At 35.1% G+C, this 19806-nt stretch overlaps 1 protein-coding gene across 1 annotated transcript; it reads right to left on the reverse strand.

Moving 5' to 3' along the window:
• Positions 1–14771: 14771 nt before the first annotated feature.
• LOC106143523 (catalase) lies at positions 14772–19419 on the reverse strand. The gene is made up of 3 exons (XM_013345636.2): positions 19402–19419; positions 17037–17132; positions 14772–16208 (listed from the first exon to the last, which is right to left on the reverse strand). Exons 2-3 carry the CDS (start codon positions 17130–17132, stop codon positions 14772–14774), a joined length of 1533 nt encoding a protein of 510 aa, XP_013201090.2. The 5' UTR covers positions 19402–19419.
• Between the last annotated feature and the right edge of the window lie 387 nt (positions 19420–19806).

Consider the following 19806-nt stretch of genomic DNA (forward strand, 5'->3'; position numbering starts at 1 on the left):
GGACGCCTTCACTGTTGATGTACTTTGTAGTTTTGAAGTCTTTGCTGTCATTGTGTCTTCGCTTTGCTATTTTATATATGTCAAAGTCAGCCGATGATTCCAATCGCTGATGAAGCTCTGACTCGGCTTTCTCTCTCTCTACCGCTACCGTTTTTCTTGCGGCTTTTTTGGCCTGTATGTAGATTTCTCTATCCTCTTCAGAGCGAGTGTTTTGCCAGATTTTGAACAGCCTTTTCTTTTCAGCTACACTATCCTTAGCGCGGTTATTCCACCATTTAGCATCCTTTGCACTATGTAGAGCTCCTTTGCTGACACCCAGCTCACGTTTGACAGTAGCAACGCAGAATGATTCAAAGTTCTCCCACAATTTCGATGTTGAGCTATAATTTTCGGGGGATGTATTTCCTAGATATTCTATTATCTGATCTCTCACAGCTTTTCCCTTGTCACCGTTTAGTGCATGCCATTTGATCTTTTCGACTCTTGGTATTTTAGTCTTAATGGGTGTTTTCAATTTTAGGGCAGTTAATAGAAGCCTATGCTGTGAGGTAAGAGGTTCGCCGGGGATAACCTTACAGTCTTTAATTTGCTTTAAGTCTTTTTTGTCTATTAGGATGTAGTCAATCTGGGTTTTAGAGTTTCCGCTCTTGTATGTGATTAGATGTTCATCCTTCTTTTGAAAGAACGTGTTAACTACTGCAAGATCATGACATGACGCAAAATCCAAAATGGTTTCCCCTTCCCTATTTTGTTCTCCAAATCCGAAACCCCCATGATTCCCTGTATAACCACCTCCATCCATTCCCACGTGGCCATTTAAGTCTCCGCATATGAGTTTTTGTTCTCCCGGTGGTATTGTTGTTACAAGTGACTGTAATTCTTCCCAGAATTCTTGTTTCTCTGCGTCCTGGCAGTTGACTTGTGGTGCGTAGACTGAGATGACATTCAGGCATGGTTGTTTATTCAAGGCTAACTTAACGGACATGATGCGATCACTTATTCTGTTTATCCCTACTACATTATTACTAAGATATTGATCCAGGATTATTCCAATACCATTCTTGGTGTTCTCTCTTCCATTATATAGTAGCTTATACCCTTTTCCAATTTGGCGACTTTTAGCACCTTTCCATTTTGTTTCTTGCACACAACAGATGTTTATGCGTCGTCGCTCCAGTATCGAGCTAAGTTCAGCACTCCGTCCAGTCATTGTGCCGATATTCCAAGTGCATATACGCAGTTCAAGCATCGGCACAGTGTCTTTTCGCTTCGGTATTCCGTCGCTTACGGGGAGCGCTTGAATCAGACTGTGAAAAATTTAATATAGTAACATTGGTAACAATTCAAATATAAACCGCGTCTTTTAATTAAGCCAAAGGTAACACATATGTATTTACAAAGCTTAAGTAATATTCCGTGGATGCCGTAAAATGAGACTATGGGACTCAGCATATTCATTTAATGCTGGTACGGAGAGTATTAGTGTCACCATTCTTGCAGGTTATAGAAGTCAGTCAATGAAAAGACTTCCAGGGGCAGACTACAGGATCGTGATCGTAAAGGCATCACGCCTTTATTATGCTACTTATATTATAAATGCGAAAGTTTGTGAGTATGTCAGGATGTCGATATGGATGTTTGTTACTCTTTCACGGAAAAACTATTGAACCGATTACGATGAAATTTGGTATGTAGGAAGCTGAAGACCCAGAATAACATATAGGCTACTTTTTATCCCGGAGTTTCCGCGGAATTGAGGGTTTCCATGCGGACGAAATCGCGGGAGACCTCTAATATAAATATGTGTCCCTTACAATCTTTTCAAGAATGTTGGCTCTGTCTGCCTCGCAACGGTTATAGACGTGACTATATGTTTGCACAAGTTAAATATTCGTACAGTTTGGAGCATTTTAAAACATTTATTGATTGGAACTCTATATTATTGAGTCACGATCAAAAATAAATCATTCAATTGGGTTCATGTTAAACAATGATCTAGTTATTGACCTAAATGGCATGTCACAACGAAGATAAATGTTTGTATATAGTATAAGGATGACAATTGTCGAAAAAAATATCATAATATGTGACGATCGTGAGTTTATTTTTATGCCCTGTTGAACCTAAGGTACACCGAGAGAAACAAAATGAAATGTAGCATTAGGTACTTTCAAGTTGCTGTAAAAATTATAGTACCTTCCACTGACAAAATATCTTAAAAAAGACCCAATTCAAGATGGAAAATACATACATACATAGATATAATCACGTCTGTATCTCTTGTGGAGTAGACAGAGACACAGCCTCAAAAATACTGAAATGCCACTTTTAGCTGTTAGGCTTGAGATTCAAATAGGTTACTAGCCTATCGCCTACAAGTAGAATCCCAAGTTCATAAGACTATCCCTTAGTCGCTTTTTACGACATCCATGGGCAAGAGATGGAATAGTCCTATTTTTCACAATAGGCAAAGACACAGGTTCGAATCCCACCACGGCCATGTATCAACTATAAGAATTACCAATTTCTCAATACATTTCAACTAATAAATGATTACTTAGATCACAGAATAGACTGCAATGTGTGAAATCGATTTTAAATTACGTTTAATCATTATATATTGCAGAATTATCGATTTATAGTTTTGCTATTGTCTCATTCGGTCTGTCTGAAAGGAATAGTACCTATTGTGGTTTATTAGTGGCGTTTGTAATACTATGTGGTTTTGAGATTTAGTCATAGATATAGTATGAAAGTGAAAACAATATCTATTTGTATGTCTAAGATTTAATAGCAAACTATACTTCATAGCAATGCCGTGTGATATCCGTCAGTTAAAAAAACACTTCATATTTTCCCCGTGAATGTCGTAAAAGTCGAATAGGATAGGCTAATAAACTTGGGATTTTTCTTTTAATCGATGGGCTGGCAATCTGTTTCTATTTGAATCTCAATTCCATGGCAGAACGCGGCCTTTCATTCTTTGCAAGAGTATTGGCTCTGTCTTCCCCGTAAGGAAAATATGTTATTATATGTAATGTATGTTGATTACATTTTGCAGTTACTCATCATTTACTTCGTTGTACCACTAACCTAACAATACCTCTTTTTGTTACGTAAGCTATAACCATTGTATAGGAGACATGCTATCTCATAATTAATCTGTGGCCGGCTGAAAACGCGTGTGCACCATACAAACATACATACATATATTTCGCAATGCAATTATAGTTACTATATGTTTTGCAAGTTACATAACTCTAAATATAAATGGACAAATCAGACATATTGAGCTAGCCTGAAATTAGTCTGAGAAATGTATTTGATTAACTTGGTTAATGTTTTGATAAGATAAAGCTAATTTCCCCGTACGACAAGTATTTTGCAATATAAAAATAAACAAAAAATTCTTAGTACAACATCATGTAGTATGTTTAAGAGAAAGTATATTATACTCACCCCAAAAATAAGTTGCTAATTTCTAACCTAGCCTATTCATAAACCACTGGCTGTATTTTGCTGAAAATTAATACATTTTCCGTGACATTTTTTAGCAAAATTATCATTTTATTATTAAATCATGTTATGATAACATTGTACTCGTAATCAAGGACCCTACGCCCTAAAGAATAGCAGCAAGGTTGAACTGAAACACGCAAGAACTAGAAAATAGTATCTACTACCTTTTTTTTTAAATTCCCACGAAATTAAAACCTGCGTCAAAAAGAATCACTAATGGGAAATACCAAACTTTTCCAATTCTATCATTAAGCCAAATAGCTAAACGTGGCCTATCAGTCTTTTCAAGACTGGCTCTGTCTACCCCACAAGGGATATAGACGTGACCATATGTATGTAAGTATGTACCAAACTTTTTCTCCGACCGTTGGCTCTGTCTACCCCACAAGTGATATAGACGAGACCATAAGTATGTATGTATGTACCAAACTTTTTCTCCGACCTACTTGAACTTCAGCCTCATTGAACGACTATTCTGAAAGTAGGTTACTACCAAAACAAACAGCTGTCTTCACAGTTTTCTCGTAATAAAACCGAATATTTGCGCACAGGAAGTGGTAATAGCCTTTTGTTTAGATTTGAAGGGAAAATTCGGGGATTTCAAATGAATGAACTCATATGGCGTTATGCAATTTTTAATCACACGCTCTGGTTTCTTGCTGATAAATTAATTACGGCGGTCGGTAAAAGGGGGGTTGTGTTTTCACTGTGAATTAGACTGTGTTTAACTAGATATTGCTATGTATAGTTGAATGGCTTAATGATGGAATTGTGTATAAAGAGACAGTTTGCTAGCTTATCGCTTAAACAATAATTTTATAAGCCTTTTCTTGGACTACAAAAGATAAGACAACATAATTTTTTTAGGAGATTGGATGTCAGAACTCATTTTTAATGGATTCGTCAACAGAAAAATAAAGAGTCCATTGTATCGACAAATGAACAATGAACTATTTTTTTCATATACACACCGGCATGGAAATATAATAAGAGTTTACTAGATAATAAAACTTTCTGTCAAAAGTCAGGTCCTGGCCAAAAATACCCTTAGTCCCTGCCCATCGATCCGGGAGAGAATCGTGATTTTATATATGATGTACTTACAAAAACTTTTTAGCAATGCCGAATAGGCCGTATCAAGTCAGTCGGTTAGGTAACCCCATAGTTACTGGTCGGAAGCAATGTGGAGTCTGTGCTAGCACGTGTAATGAGCCTTACAAAAACCATTAAGGCACGCACGAGCCATTTCATTCAGAGGGAGATTCTGCAATTATATAAATAATTTTAATTCTCTCGCGAAATTTGTTTAAGTTGCCTTGCGCCTTCTCCCATCAAGGAGTGATTTATTTCTTTTTAAGTTGTAAAACTACTTAAAAAATGTATCAGAATATATAGAAAAATATGTACAATGTAACATAACTAGAATCACTAAGTAATATACATATATTGAAAAGAAAATTATAGATATGTCTTCTCAGTGCTGAATATAAATAAAACAGATAAATACATTTATACAGCTTATCTTTGTTTCATAAAATAATAATAAATTATTGGCGTATCAGCGAATATCTACACTTAACAAAACATTAAATTATTTAAGTCGAAGCTCAAATAAATTTCAAATATTCAATTGATCCGCGCGTAAACATAACTATTTGATTTTATGCGTCATTACAAATCTTTATTTTCGGAAGTTTATAAACCTATAAAATGTTATTTGATGATATATAAAGTGCAGAATAACCCAGTGACCCGCCGTCAACGTCTGCCCCTTTCACCGCTTCACCTCTACGGGCTAAATGCAAGTAATTTGATCCTCACGTTTGCTATTCAGGAAAACTATTACGTTTGTTCCGTGGTTTGCATTAAATATTCTATTAATTATTATTGTCTTGTGTCTGTGGCTTCCGTGGTGGTCTAAAAAAGCTTGTCAAGCGCGTGTCGAGACGCAATGTTGGCTTATGCAGTTGCGTACGTAAATGTAAAATGACTTCATAATATTGTGAGCGAGAACTATGTAATTTTTTATGGAATTTATTTCGCTGAAATTGTTAATTACTTTTGTAAATCATTTATTTGTCGATCGACAATTTCTTGGAAGGCTACCGACGTACTTTCCCAAATATACTTGTTTTGGATGAACCACAAAATAGCTGAAAAAAGTATTTGACGATGTTGATTTTTACATTTCATCTGCTAGTCTGATGCCATGGGAATATTTGTTAACCCATTTGTTTTTGTCGTCTCCTACGACATCAACAGCAAGAAAGTTTAGATTCGAGCCAGTTCCAATGCACTATTTCGAAACAAGTACAATAACACTTTCTTTGTCCATTCATAGTAAGATTTACGTGTGTCTTTGAAACCACGCCTCGTCTATACCCCCTGTGTTATTGTAGGACGGGCATTCATTAACCGATTGTTATATGTAAAAAATGTAAGTAGATATGTAAATATTATATTTATATATTGTTATATATTCTATTTTCGCAAGCTCCGAGTCGGTTTCTTGCCAAATTGGCTTCCTTTTATTATATAAATACAATACACTTATTATTTATTCTAGCGTTTACCTGCAGCTTTTCCTGCGTGAATAGTGCCATCTAGTTTCAAAAAGCGACGAATTTAGCGTCATCTACAAAAACACGTGATAAAATTATCACCTCCTATAAATAGGAATGAAATTAACGAATCACAAAAGAATACAGGTTTTTAGCAAATCCCACTAAAACTATAGTTTTTACTGGTATGATTAACATTTTGTCATAGGGTAACGTCATAGGTATACGCAAAATTTCAAGAAGATTGGTTCAATAGATAACCCCTGAAGAGGTAACAAACAAACAAACAGATAAACTCACTTTTGCATGTATAATATTAGTTTGGATTATTATAGATATGTAAATATTATATATTACAATTAAGACTTATCAGCGTTTACATATATCTACATGAAAACAGAAAAATAATACGAAATTCTATTTTGGAATAAATACAGTGCCGTTACCACAAATCTTTATTTGTTGTCCTATTTCAGGTCATGTCTGACCGTGAATAGCAGCCTTTCAATTACGTCCATGCGTTTTAATTACCCGTTGTAACTCGTTGTAAATGTAAAACAATAAAGCTCATATCTCGAGATCTGAACCCACTTGAATGGGCGTGATGGTTCTCATAAATTGAGTTTGTCGTCCACCAACAATAGTCATGGATCCCTTTATGACTTAGTACGGTCAGACTGATATATCCTACCCCGCTTATATTAAACGTGAAAGTTTGGAAGGATGTGTGGATGTATGTTTTTGTGACACGTTTTATGGAACTTCCTTTTAATCGAATAATCGCCTGTACAACAATGAATAGTTTAACTTGTATAAACTAAACTTTGGAAAATAAATAGAAAAAAATAAGTTAATTAAATATACAATACAAGACATACATACATATAATCCTGTCTTTTTCCTTAAGTGATAAAGCCAACAGTCTAAGAAAGACTGAATGACCTCCTTCAGATGCATGGCTTGATGGTGGAATGGAACACAATATCACTTAATTAATTTGCATACATATATAAACTCACGTCCTTATCCCTTACAGGATAGACAGAGCCAAAAGTTTTAAAAACACTGAAAGGCCACGTTCATCTGTATGGCTTAAAGATGGAATGACACTCAAATTCAACAGGTTGCTTTCCCATCGCCTTCAAGGGAAATCCAAAGTTTATTAGCCTATCCCTTAATCGCCTTTTACGACATCCATGGAAAAGAAATGAAACAGTCATATTCTAAAGTGCCACATACCACACGACACATGTTTATAAAAATCAGTTGTTACAATTTCTCTGCCGACCGTACCCCATAGCCTTCCGGAGCGTTGCACAACGACGCCACAAACACTATTTTCTCTAGAAAGCTGAATTCGATATGTAACACAAGAGATGCAAGTGATCTGTAATATCTGAAGTAAGTTGATACAATTCCAGTTGTGTATTTGAAGCGATAAGTGATAAATATCCATGTTTATGCAGAGAGAAATCAGTGAAAACCTTTTACATACATATCTATGTATAATCACATCTATATCTCTTAAGGGGTAGTCAGAGCAAAACAGTCTTGAAGAGTTTTATAGGCCGCGTTCAGCTGTTTGGCTTAATGATAGAATTGAGATTCAAATAGTGACAGATTGCTAGCACATCACCTTAACTTAATTTTAGTGACAAGTAAATTAAGGGCATTGAATACAAATTCAAAAAAGGAAAGAACCAGGTAGGTATAAAATCATCTCACCTAAGTATATGACTTTTATATAATTTGTTATATTTCCGGCACATTCTGAGCGGAGGATTGTGAAAAGAAACATTATTATTACATGATATTATACATAGTGGCATGACAGAACGAACTGATCTAGTAGGGATTCTAAACTCGACATTAAAGATGTCACGAGCTGGCCGTTTATTATTATGTGGAGGTATATAAAATTTTGGAAGAAGCGCCTATAACTAATTTAAATAAATGATTTAATTATAAAGCGCTTTAATCAATGACTTTGCCAAGAAATCAAATAATATTCTTAGTTCCGGGTCGGTCATTATGCGTGAGAGACATTTTACGAAAGAGACCTTTTGCGCATGAGCCTAAACAACACGAGGTTAGTATTTAGTAGTTACCATATAAGCTTAGTATTGCCTATTTTGATTTGGTTTGAACATAACTTATAAGTCAACTTGTTATAACTAAGAAAAAAAAACGCGAATAACCAATATCGAGTGTTAAGCCGGATACAAACATAACTATAAACATTTCCTAACATCTCAATCACCAGCGCATACTCACGAATATAGCAAATAAGATCAACACATAATGAATAATGCTGATCTTGTCACCGATAATACTAACTCGGGTAGAGTGGCTTTCATCTTTAGTAGAGCGCGTTCCGAACAACAGAGAGATGTTCTTATAATGAGGGAAAACATCGTAAGGAAACCTGCACATTCAGGCAACTGGATTTGTAACCATGATCGATCCAATACGGCTTAGGTTGCCCAGTGAAGCTGGCGGTCAGATGAGAGTCCCTTGTTCTAAAAACCTGACTAACCCGATCCACGATCCATGGTCATAGACCCCAGATTCTCCTCTCCAGAGTGGTGAGGATGGAAGTGGGACTAAATCCAGGAGGAAGATCAGAACAACATGTGAAAATTGTTGGTATAGATTATGTACCTAATTACATATTATTAGGTAATTAATATACCTATATGTACTAAGTTAGTAGTTCACTTAACTTGGAAAACATTAGTAATTCATGAATAAGATTATTAAACTATCATAAAAATATTTATGAAAAAAATGCACGTTAGTTCTTAGTTTTCAATAAATATTGTTATATATTGTTTTTATTTTATTTTTTTAATTTGAATTTTAATTATTTTTCATTCAATGTTAAATTTACACACCAAATCCTACTTTTAAAGGAAAAAGTGTTAAAGTGGAATTCCTGATTTTATTTTATACCTATATACGCTCTATAAATATAATTGTTATTCTGAACAATAACTAACACATCTATTTAACCGTGTTAAACTTCCTCTTGAATCTACCATAAAATTAATCTTTATCTCCATGTAACAAAGTTGAAAATAGCAAGAATTTTTATTAACAAAGATCAATTAATCTCTAATTTATATAACAGAAGTTCAGAAATGGTAGTAAAGTTTATGTAACAATAGAATTTTCGTTAAAATGCTCTTATTGGCCTGGGAAAGCGGTTACACGATATTTGTCGGCTTGTTTTTTTTTTTGTATTTAAAACACTTGTAGTCATAAACCGACGATTAAATTACTGTATGTATGTAACATCCTAAAGTATTTTGGGTAGTAATAACCCGGATATTTTTTGTTATTGCTAAAGATTTTGTGAAACAAAGGAAGTAAACAAAAGTATGTTAACTGGATCAAACTTGATGGCCGATTTGGCATGGTAGTGTTAGTGCCACTGAATCACGCGGGCCTGAGTTTGACCCTCGGTCAGGAAAAAATAAAAAATTGAATATTTCTATTGTCTTTTCAGTTTTTATGGCTATACTTCAGACTAGAAAAAGACCTATTCAAATAAAATAATCGCCATTATTTCGTAACGCTTCATGCTTGACTGCTTTGTCGTGTTGTCAAAATATATCATTAGGTACATACATTTGTTTATGCGAAAAATAAAGGGACTGGAAATAGAGATATCCTTTTATATAATTTGACACCTTGTATCTAATTACATAACATTACGCATATAATTATATCTTAAAATCAACACCGACAAAGGTTTGTAGTAATTCGATATATATTTCGAAGTAATTAGCATACTGCCTTAAGATGGATTCTCTTTGTAACTAGTAATTACGTCTGGGAGAATTTGTTTTAGCGATAAGGCTCTCTGATCTATGTGTGTTCCATGTTTATACCCTCCACTGCAATGCTGCGGAGCCCAGGGTCGGTCTTTCAACATTTCTCTGTCCACTTTGACTAGTCTTCGACGGTACTTATACATATAAACTTCTTTTGTTTATAATGTTATTATTTTCTGTGCTTTAACTGTAAATTTACGTTCCATGTGTGGTCGATGTCTCCCAAAAACGCACTTCTCGATACACTTTTATATACTTTAAAGAGTTTATCACTTATATAAGACCAAATTATTATCACTTTTATATTTTAAAAAAATATTTTTAGCGCTATGAAGTTGTATGTACTGTATAATAAGACCCTACTCTTTATTGCCTTATCATTGGAAATTCTTATTGAATGGTCCATTAAGAAGAAATAATGATTTTTTTTAGTCATAAACGTTTTTAAAGTTATAAAAACGTTTCGTTATTCTTCTTGATATACTAGTTTTTTCTAATGATAAGGCAGTAAAAAGTGGGGTCCAATTGAACAGTCCCAAGGGGAAAATGATTCGTGTCAACTACCATTTATTCCGGTCGTCTGCTTCGCACCTTCGCGAACGATTTCGCAAAAACCAATAAGGTGCACTTCCCTCGATAATTAGCCACTAATTCTGTTATACAACTGTTTTTGCAATTAGTGTATTCAATTGCGAATGTGTTTGTTACATAATATAATAACACGATGCCTTGCTAATTAGTAATAAGTATTTACTAATACTTACTTTTTTGCTGTCTAACTAAACTTTGTAACGATTTCTTTCATAAAACCCTGAATTTTCTCAGACTCATGCAAAATTTTAAGAAGATTAGTTCAGTAGAAAACTTGCGAAGAGACAACAATCAAACAAACAAATAAACTTACTTTCGAATTAATTAGATATATTAGTTGGTTGGTTTACTTACCTACATTGTTTTGCAACACAAATCCATAGGAATACTGTGAACATAAATCTAGACACATCTATGCCGATCTATCACAATCGGATAATTCCCACGAGTTAGTTTAACTCTCAATAATTACATTAATAAGAGAAATGACTGCTCAAACATAATTATTAATTAATGAAGAGATTTCGAATGATATAAACTGTCAATTCTTCCGACACGCGTGAGAAAATATGATTAGTCTTGGACCGGCTTTTACTCGGTAGTCATTTCTGTCTGTGTGATACAAACAAATACATATTGTGGTACCATGTGATTCTCGGCATTTTAGACCATAGAATAGAACACTATATATCTTTAAAATGGATGTCGTAAAAAGCGACTAAGGTAATGACTCTTAAACTTGGGATTCTTCTTGTGGGCGAAAGGCCAGCAACCTGTAACTATTTAAATCTTAAAAAACGAAAAGCTACGTTGAGTTGAATGGCTTAAAATTATGGTATTGAGATTCAGATAGTTATAGGCTTGCTTTGCTGTCGCGCTATCACCAAGCAAGAGTATAGAAATAAAATGGGAAATAACTTTTTCTTAAAGGTAATTAGGGAAAAAAGGATTGAAGGTAACATTGTAGATTATTGACAAGATATGCAACTTTCTACGAGGTCTGATTTAAAATACTTTTTATAGCCAACATAGACATTTATGGTCTCGATTAACCTGACCTATCGGCATGTCCAAATTTTGTCTCCTTGTCACCATAACTTCTATTATATCACAACATTGAATACCACGCTTTGGAGCCATCGTGGTCATCAATTAAACCTCCATAAGTAACGTTACAATTATTTATTTAAATAAGCAAATTAAATATATACCAGTTAGTAAAACTAGTACGTGAAAGTGGCATTGGATACATCAATATCGGATATCAGCCCCGCTCTGATTGACGCAGAATAGACTCAGGCGGACTTGCTGAGATTTAAATTGATTTCAAATTAGAACAATCAATAAAGAATTAACTTACCTGTAGTTTTATAGGATTAGTCAATTTAAACGCGTTTTTATGTAAATATTATTCAGCCATTTTTCTGGGCACGTTATTACAGGTATCATTATCAGTTAAATAAATATATCGGTAATTATAAGTTCGATCTGTCTGTGTTTTTATTAGAACGTTCACTCCTAAGTAAAAGAGGCAAGCTAAAGAAATTTTGGCTAGAAGTTGCGATAAATTAAATGCGAGCCAATGGACTAAAAATTTAGGATATGTCGAGACCCAAACAAAGTGAATGACCTGTCCAGTCCAGACTATCTATCTCCCATATCATCTACTCTAAACATATAAAAGAAGACAATGACTGACTGATTGACTGACATATCAACGCACAACCTAAACCGCTTGGTTCAAACATTTGAAATTTGGCATGTGTCCATAAGTGGTCTATAGAGGTATACAATAATCTCTTATTATCCGAAATTCCTCGAGAACGAAAATTAACGGGACTTACGTAGTACTCGGGAGTATTCTACTGATTCGAAACTCTAACATTTCGTTTATAATCCGCTATCTTTATAAACAGCCAACATAACTTTACATTTTGCAGTTTGTTTTCTTACAAAATATCGCATAAATTGCTTTCATTTTGAGCACACATCCCAAGTATCACAACTTACTTGGTCCGATGACGAATAGGATCTGATTACATCATATTAAGTATAGGGTTGCTAGGCTTTTAGATTTATGTTAGGGACAACGTTATTTCTGATGCTTTATTATTAGTACCTGGTTGACCGAGCTGTGCTGACATCCACTGACGTCAGAAGAGCCACAAAAAATAGTCAAAACTAAAAATGTTGTATTTTATATGTTGTTGTATGTTGTTATATGTTGCTGGAGACCTAACCTGGAAATTCCGACGTGAAAACCGATCGCTCTTACTACTAGACCAATAGATGTATAATATTTTATTTTACTTAGGTATAGAGTAATTTTTTCTAGACTAACCTCTTGAGTTTTCATTAGTACAGGGCATTCTGCGTCTACATATACGAAATCACTAAGATTTTATAATAAAACAAATATGAATCGAAAATCTGGCAACCCTACGTAATACGAGTATGTGTGGCATCACCTTAGCTTTAGATCCTTCTTACGGTGACAGTATTCGACAAATCCGCACTTTATGGTCTAAATCAGGATTTACATGTAAGTTAACTTTCAAAGCCGCACCGTGTGATCCGCATTTTGAAATAGGACCTTTCCACATAGCCAAATAGCTGAACGTGGCCTATTTGTCTTTACAAGACTGTTAGCTCTGTCTACCCCGCAAGGGATATAGACGTGATTATATGTATGTACCTTTCCGCATTTTTCAGTGGATATCGCAAAAGTTTACTTAAGGAAAAGCTAAAGGAGTTTTCCATTGTGGTTCCCTGCACCAATAAAAAAAGAATAGGACCACTCCATCTCGTTCCCATGGATGTCGTAAAAGGCGACTTAGGGATAGGCTTATAAGCTTGGGGTTCTTCTCTTAGGCGACGAGCTAGCAACCTGTCACTATTTGAATCTCATTTCTATCATTAAGCCAAATAGCTCAATGTGGCCTATCACTCATTTCAAGACTGTTGGCTCTGTCTACCCCGCAAGAGATATAGACGTGATTATATGCATGTATGTAAGTTTTCCATATTGAATGGACATACATACCCACTACAAAATGTGAACTTCAAGCAAAAAAAGCTGTTGTATTTTAAGCTTTCGTATCGAAATCCTTCTCTACTAGCCACACGCGTCAAAACATTTCAAAATACAATGAGCAATTTAGTCGGAACTTGCAATAAGTAAACTTTAACCAACATTCTTTGGCGTGCTTATGCGCAACAGCTATTTTTCAATTTACAATACGCTATTTAATTTTATTTTTATTTACGGAATCGAAAGACCTATAAATAGTAAAAAGTACACATAAGTCTGCAAATTACTGTTGAGAAACGAAGAGAGAGAAGTTATGACATGTGTATGGCAAGGTATGTCTTGCCAACATTCGTGAATAGATGTGATACGTAAGTAACCCGAAAAGTAGGTAATAAACATTTTTGGTCTATGCGTAAAATACTTTTTTTTATATAATTATTGTGTATTGAAAAGTATATGCATATGAAGTGTCAGTACTTACCTCAGATTTACACCTTTCGGGTTCGACTCATCATTCATTCAGTCATTCAGTTTGTCAGTTACCTATTGATTTAATATGTACTCTATTTCCATACAACAGGTTTTAGAGGTCTTAAGTTCTTTTCCTACATACATTTTTAATGCGATAATCATATTCTTATGACACCTTTTTGGTTTAATAAAGCGAAACCTACCTATAACAATTTCATTTATTTTGTATAATAAACGTTTGCTCACGAAATTTGCTAAGGGGTCCTGCCAAATATTTAAAAAAAATCATACAGGAAAAGTTATTGTTAAAATTTTATTTTACCTAGCCATGTATCAAGATTGAGGTAAACACTTAGATGAAATCATACGTAATGCTGTATAAATACTTAGAAGTAGAAAACAATAATAATAAAAAAAGTTGGGCATGATATATGAAGTTTTATAATAATAATAACTTAAAAAACAACAACATTTTGAAGTCCTAAAACGTAATATAAATAAAAAAAATCTACGGAATTATCTTCTAACTAAAACTAATCAATAATTATTTATATTAAATTAATTAATTTAAAAAATATTTTAAATCACATGTTGCGCAAATAAATAGATAACAAGAGTTTGACAAAACTCTTATAAATAACCTGCTTCCCTTACTCAAACCAGTTTCGTGTATAATATGTGTAAATTATTTTCATTATACTAATTAATTGCAGTGAAACATTATATGTAAGTATTTCTTTAAGTTTGTTACTTATAAGTTAACTAATCATCCCAGTCAAATTTAGTTCTATTCACAGCTAAGCCTTCTGCTATTCTTTGACCTAAATTAGGATGAATTATTGTAAACAGCTTGACCGCCCTGTCCTGCAAGAAGGAAGCCGCACTACCTAGGCTATACAGAATGTTCTCCACAAACCTAGTTCTTTCATCAGTTGTCATCTCGTTCTCATACATATCTCTAGCTTGATCGAAATTATTCGGATCGTCCTGATAAATCTGAATCAAAGACGCCCTGTACTTATCCTTATAAGGAACAGGACCATTGAAAGTGTTAGGATAATAATTCGGTATATCTCTTTCGTTATCTTTCACTGGAGGTACACCATCACGATTGTAAATCAGAGGTTTGGTTTGAATGGGACAATTTACAGGTATCTTATTAAAGTTTGACCCTAAACGATAATACTGGGCATCTCTGTAGGCCAAACGACGAGCTTCAAATACTTTGTCAGGGCCTCCCAAAACACCAGGAACAAGATTAGCTGGACTAAATGCCAGCTGTTCTATCTCAGCAAAGTAATTTATAGGATTCTTGTTTAAAACAAATCTTCCTAGAGGTCTTAATGGATACTTGTTAAGTGGAAGCACTTTAGTCACATCAAAGACGTCAAACCCAGCATTTTCTACTTCATCTAAAGTAAGCACTTGAATACTGACTTTCCAACCAGGGAAGTTTCCATTGCCAATAGCATTATACAAATCTCTAGTTGCATAATCAGGGTCTACCCCAGCTATTTTTCTAGCTTGTTCTGATCGTAAATTCTTGATTCCCTCCTCTGGCGTGAAATGGAATCTGACGAAATGCTTCTCACCATATTCATTGACAACTTCATAGGTATGAATACCGAATCCAGGCATATGCCGGTAACCATCTGGTATACCACGATCGCCAAATACAATCATAAACATGTGTAGACTTTCTGGTCGCAAAGTCAAGAAATCCCAAAGCATATTACCGTCAATTAAATTCGTGGCTGGGTTTCTTTTCTGCGCTCTTACGAATGTCGTAAATAACAGGGGGTCTTTGTAAACATACATAGGAGTGTTGAATCCTACAATATCAAAATTTCCGTCTTCAGTGTAGAATTTGACAGCGAATCCTCTGGCGTCTCGAGAGGTGTCGATGCCACCTTTTTCAACAACGACTGGTGAAAATCTCGCAGCAACAGGAGTACGCTTGCCGACTTGGCTGAAGAGTTTGGCTTTGCAAATGTTTGTAATATCGTGGGTGACTTCAAAGTAACCGAAGGCCCCTCCAGCTTTGGCGTGGACGAGTCGTTCAGGGATTCTCTCCCGAACGAGATGCGTCAGAGAGTCCATAAAGTATTCATTAAATATGAGAGGAGAATTAAGTGTCACAGTTGCGTCGATTATGTCGATGGGAGCTCCGGCGCTGGTAGTCATTATGCCAACAGGTCCCTGAAAAGTGCGAAAATTCTAATTTAAATAAATTTCATTCACTGTTTGGTTTCTGATCTACTTCTTCTACAATAACGAGATACTTAGTCAAAAATACCTATACTATGCAATAACAAAAACTCTAAATGGTAGTGAAAACAGCATCATAATACATTGCGCCATTTACACCATTTACTTGCCAACTAAGTAAACGGTAGAAAGTAACAGATATTGCGAATTTGTCATTGTAAAAGTTCATTGACATTCAATCTATATTTGGTTTTATCTGTGCCTTTACTCTGTGTATTCAACTCACAATATTTTTTAAATACGAATTAAGATTAACTGCAAAGGTTGCGGAGGTCTGATGGGAGTCGCTTCGTGTAAAAACCTGACTTACCCAATCCATCGTTCATGGTCAAAGGCATACCCCGGTCTCCTATCCAAAGTGGTGAGGATGTAACTGGGACTAAAACCAGGAGGAATATTATGTAGGAGCGAAATAATTTGTCATTAAAATCCTGTGAGAGTGGAGACCATAAAAACATTATCATCATCATACTACAACCATAATAATACCTACCGCGTTTTACTTGAGGCTTTATCTTCTAGGGTTTACTTACACGAAGGTACCGAGATGTCACTCAGTGACCACGGATCATTGCATAATGATTCGAAACATCCAAGATAAATTAAAGGTACGTTACTGGCGCGTTTAATACCTGTATTAAATATTTATATAATGCAACACAAAAGTTTAAAATCAGTTACACGAAAGTTTTTGATGCGGTCAATTCACATCTACAGCTATTGTGTAACAAAAAAAAAAACAACCAAGATTCCACTAACCTCAGTTTTCTTTTTGAACATGACGATCTGCTGCCCAGCCGGATCATTCTGTACCTTCGCGGCTACCACCACAAAACTCAACACCAGCAACAGCATCTTGGCACTCTCACACTACCATCTCATAACAACTGTTATATAGTTCTGTCTGCACTCTTTATACTTCGCTCTGGTCTGCGCACGCGACCTTGCTCGCCAAGGCAGGCTGAGCCAGTTTCTCGGCAAATTTTATGGAGGAAATAGATAAGGCTGGAAAGAATTGGTTTTGATTCAGGGATTTGCGTAACCGAAAACTTAGGAGATGTAGAATCATAGTATTATCTTTTCTTTTTTGTGATGTGTGATTCATTTTATCAGAGTGATATCAGAATAGGGTCACTTTATCCCTTGCCATTCACGTCATAGACATAGGCTATGGGAATTATCAATTTCTTAACTAGGTTCAACGAAGAGAGACATATATGGTTATATCTCAATTCTATAAGGGAGTATTTGCCCCGGTAGTGTCTGCCCTGGGTCAATTTATGACCACGATCTAGAAGAAAGTCAGATTACCTACTCGAAGCTGCATTTCTAAGAAGTTAACAGATATAAATCTTCCATCTTCTTCGTATATCGACAAATAATATGTATTATTTAAAACTAATTAACACTTATTCAACGATACACCTGCGAATACACCTACTATTTATATAAGTCCATACTATAATATTAATAATATTATATTATTAATTTTCTATGGAACCTAGACATTACAAAAAAAAAATAATAGCATTGTTCCTAACAAGCTGTCCCCTAAAATGTCAAGCAAAACAACTGAAACAAATTAAAATTACTTACATTAAAATCCAATCAATTAAGATGTGTATCCAGGTTTCAAAGCCTATAATTCAATTACCTACATAGGCTACCTTAATGCGCAAGATTAGGTTAATTATGTAATTATAAAAGCGTATAATTATTAATTAAATATCTATAAGCAGACTTGGTTATCGACGTGGAATCTCCTTGGCTGTGCTGGTTTTCAAAGTGTTCGTCACAGTCTGATGATTAAACAGTTAGTGACGAAGTAAGAGTCGGAGAGGTTTTTTTGCCAGATTTTTATTAGGCCGGGGCCACACGACTGAAATAACCGCAAAGGTGGGTACACAAAGTATCTACCAAGTGGATTATTTTCATTAATCACCAAAATACCTATATAAAATCCTACGTAAATAAGTGACGGAATGGCAACGGTCATTACTGGCGTAGAACGCTGAAAAAAGGGGTACTCGATTATACATAGATATAATCACGTCTATATCCCTTGCGGGGTAGTCAGAGCCGTCAGTCTTGACAAAACTGAAAGGCCGCGTTACGCTAGCCACATGATGGAATTTAGATTCAAATAGTGGCAGGTTGCTAGTCCATTGGCACCAATAGAAAAAAGAATAGGAACAATCTATTTCTTCCCACGGATGTCGTAAAAGGCAACTAAGGGATAAGCTTATAAACTTGAGATTATTTTTTAGGCAATGTGCTAGCAACCTGTTACTATATGAATCTCGTGGTCTATCAGTCTTTTCAAGACTGTTGACTCTGTCTACCCCCACAAGGGATATAGACGTGACTGTGAAGGTATGTACATATGTATGCTAGTCCATCGCATATATGAAGAATCCAAAGTTTATAAGCCTTCATTTGAATACCTTACTTAAGGAGACCGTATTGATATGCACTAATGTGTCTACTACCATATCTCATATGACATCAATAGAGAGAGTCAATATCAGCAATACCCATTGGCGTACACTTGTATTACAATAGTAATTTATCCACTGAAACTAAACTGAACGTCGTCTTAGAGTGTTTTCAATATTATTGACTCTGGCAGCCTCGTAGACAATAAAGAGTGAAGTTATGTGAACTGCAAAATACGAAAAGCATTATACAAAATAATTTACCGGATCCTTAAAATCTGAGTTTCCTTAAATTCTGAGGTAGGCAAAGACTATTGATTTCCACTTGCAACGATTCCTTGAAACCTTTCCCGCTTCCTCCACTCTCATTAATAAATCTCATTTGGATAACGCATTTAATTCCACGTTTTAGTTGTTTATCTCTGAATTTTGGTCATATTTTTAAAGAGCAAGAGGGCAGACCTCTCTTTCTCTCTCTCTCTCTGTCTAGATTTCTCTCGATGGTCCCGATATCTAGTTCCAGAAGAACCCTCCTTTGGATATGTTTTTTTTTATTTACTTATTATACCTTTGAAAGGATACAAACAAATATGTCATGTGTGTGTTTGTCGGCAGAGAAAAAAAACCTAATTTTTTAAGAAAAAGAGCATTCCAAATCTCTAATAAAAGGTGAATAAGAGAATAAGGACATATCTAGTCAGTTTTAACGATAATCCAATATAGGTTTGGTTGCCAAGCAAAGTTTACGGAGGTCAGACGGGAGACGCTTCAAACAGGTTAGTACCTATAAACCTGATTTATCCATGGCGTGGTCACAAAAAGGACCCCTCCAAAGAAGTGAGGATTCATTCATACATATAATCATGTCTATATCCCTCGCGGGGTAGATGGAGCCAGCAGTCTTAAAACTGACTGATGATAGAATTGAGATTCAAATAGTGACAACTTACTAGGCCATCGCCTTAAAGAAGAATCCCAAGTTTATATCTAAGTGAGGATGTGAGCGGAATTAATGCCAGGCTGGAGGAAGAATAATAAATATTTAAAAGAGGCTTGGTTTTGGTCTATTCCTTGAGTTGCGAAAGTCGTTCTTT

This window comes from Amyelois transitella, chromosome 7 (assembly GCF_032362555.1).
Source record: "Amyelois transitella isolate CPQ chromosome 7, ilAmyTran1.1, whole genome shotgun sequence".
NCBI lineage: Eukaryota > Metazoa > Arthropoda > Insecta > Lepidoptera > Pyralidae > Amyelois > Amyelois transitella.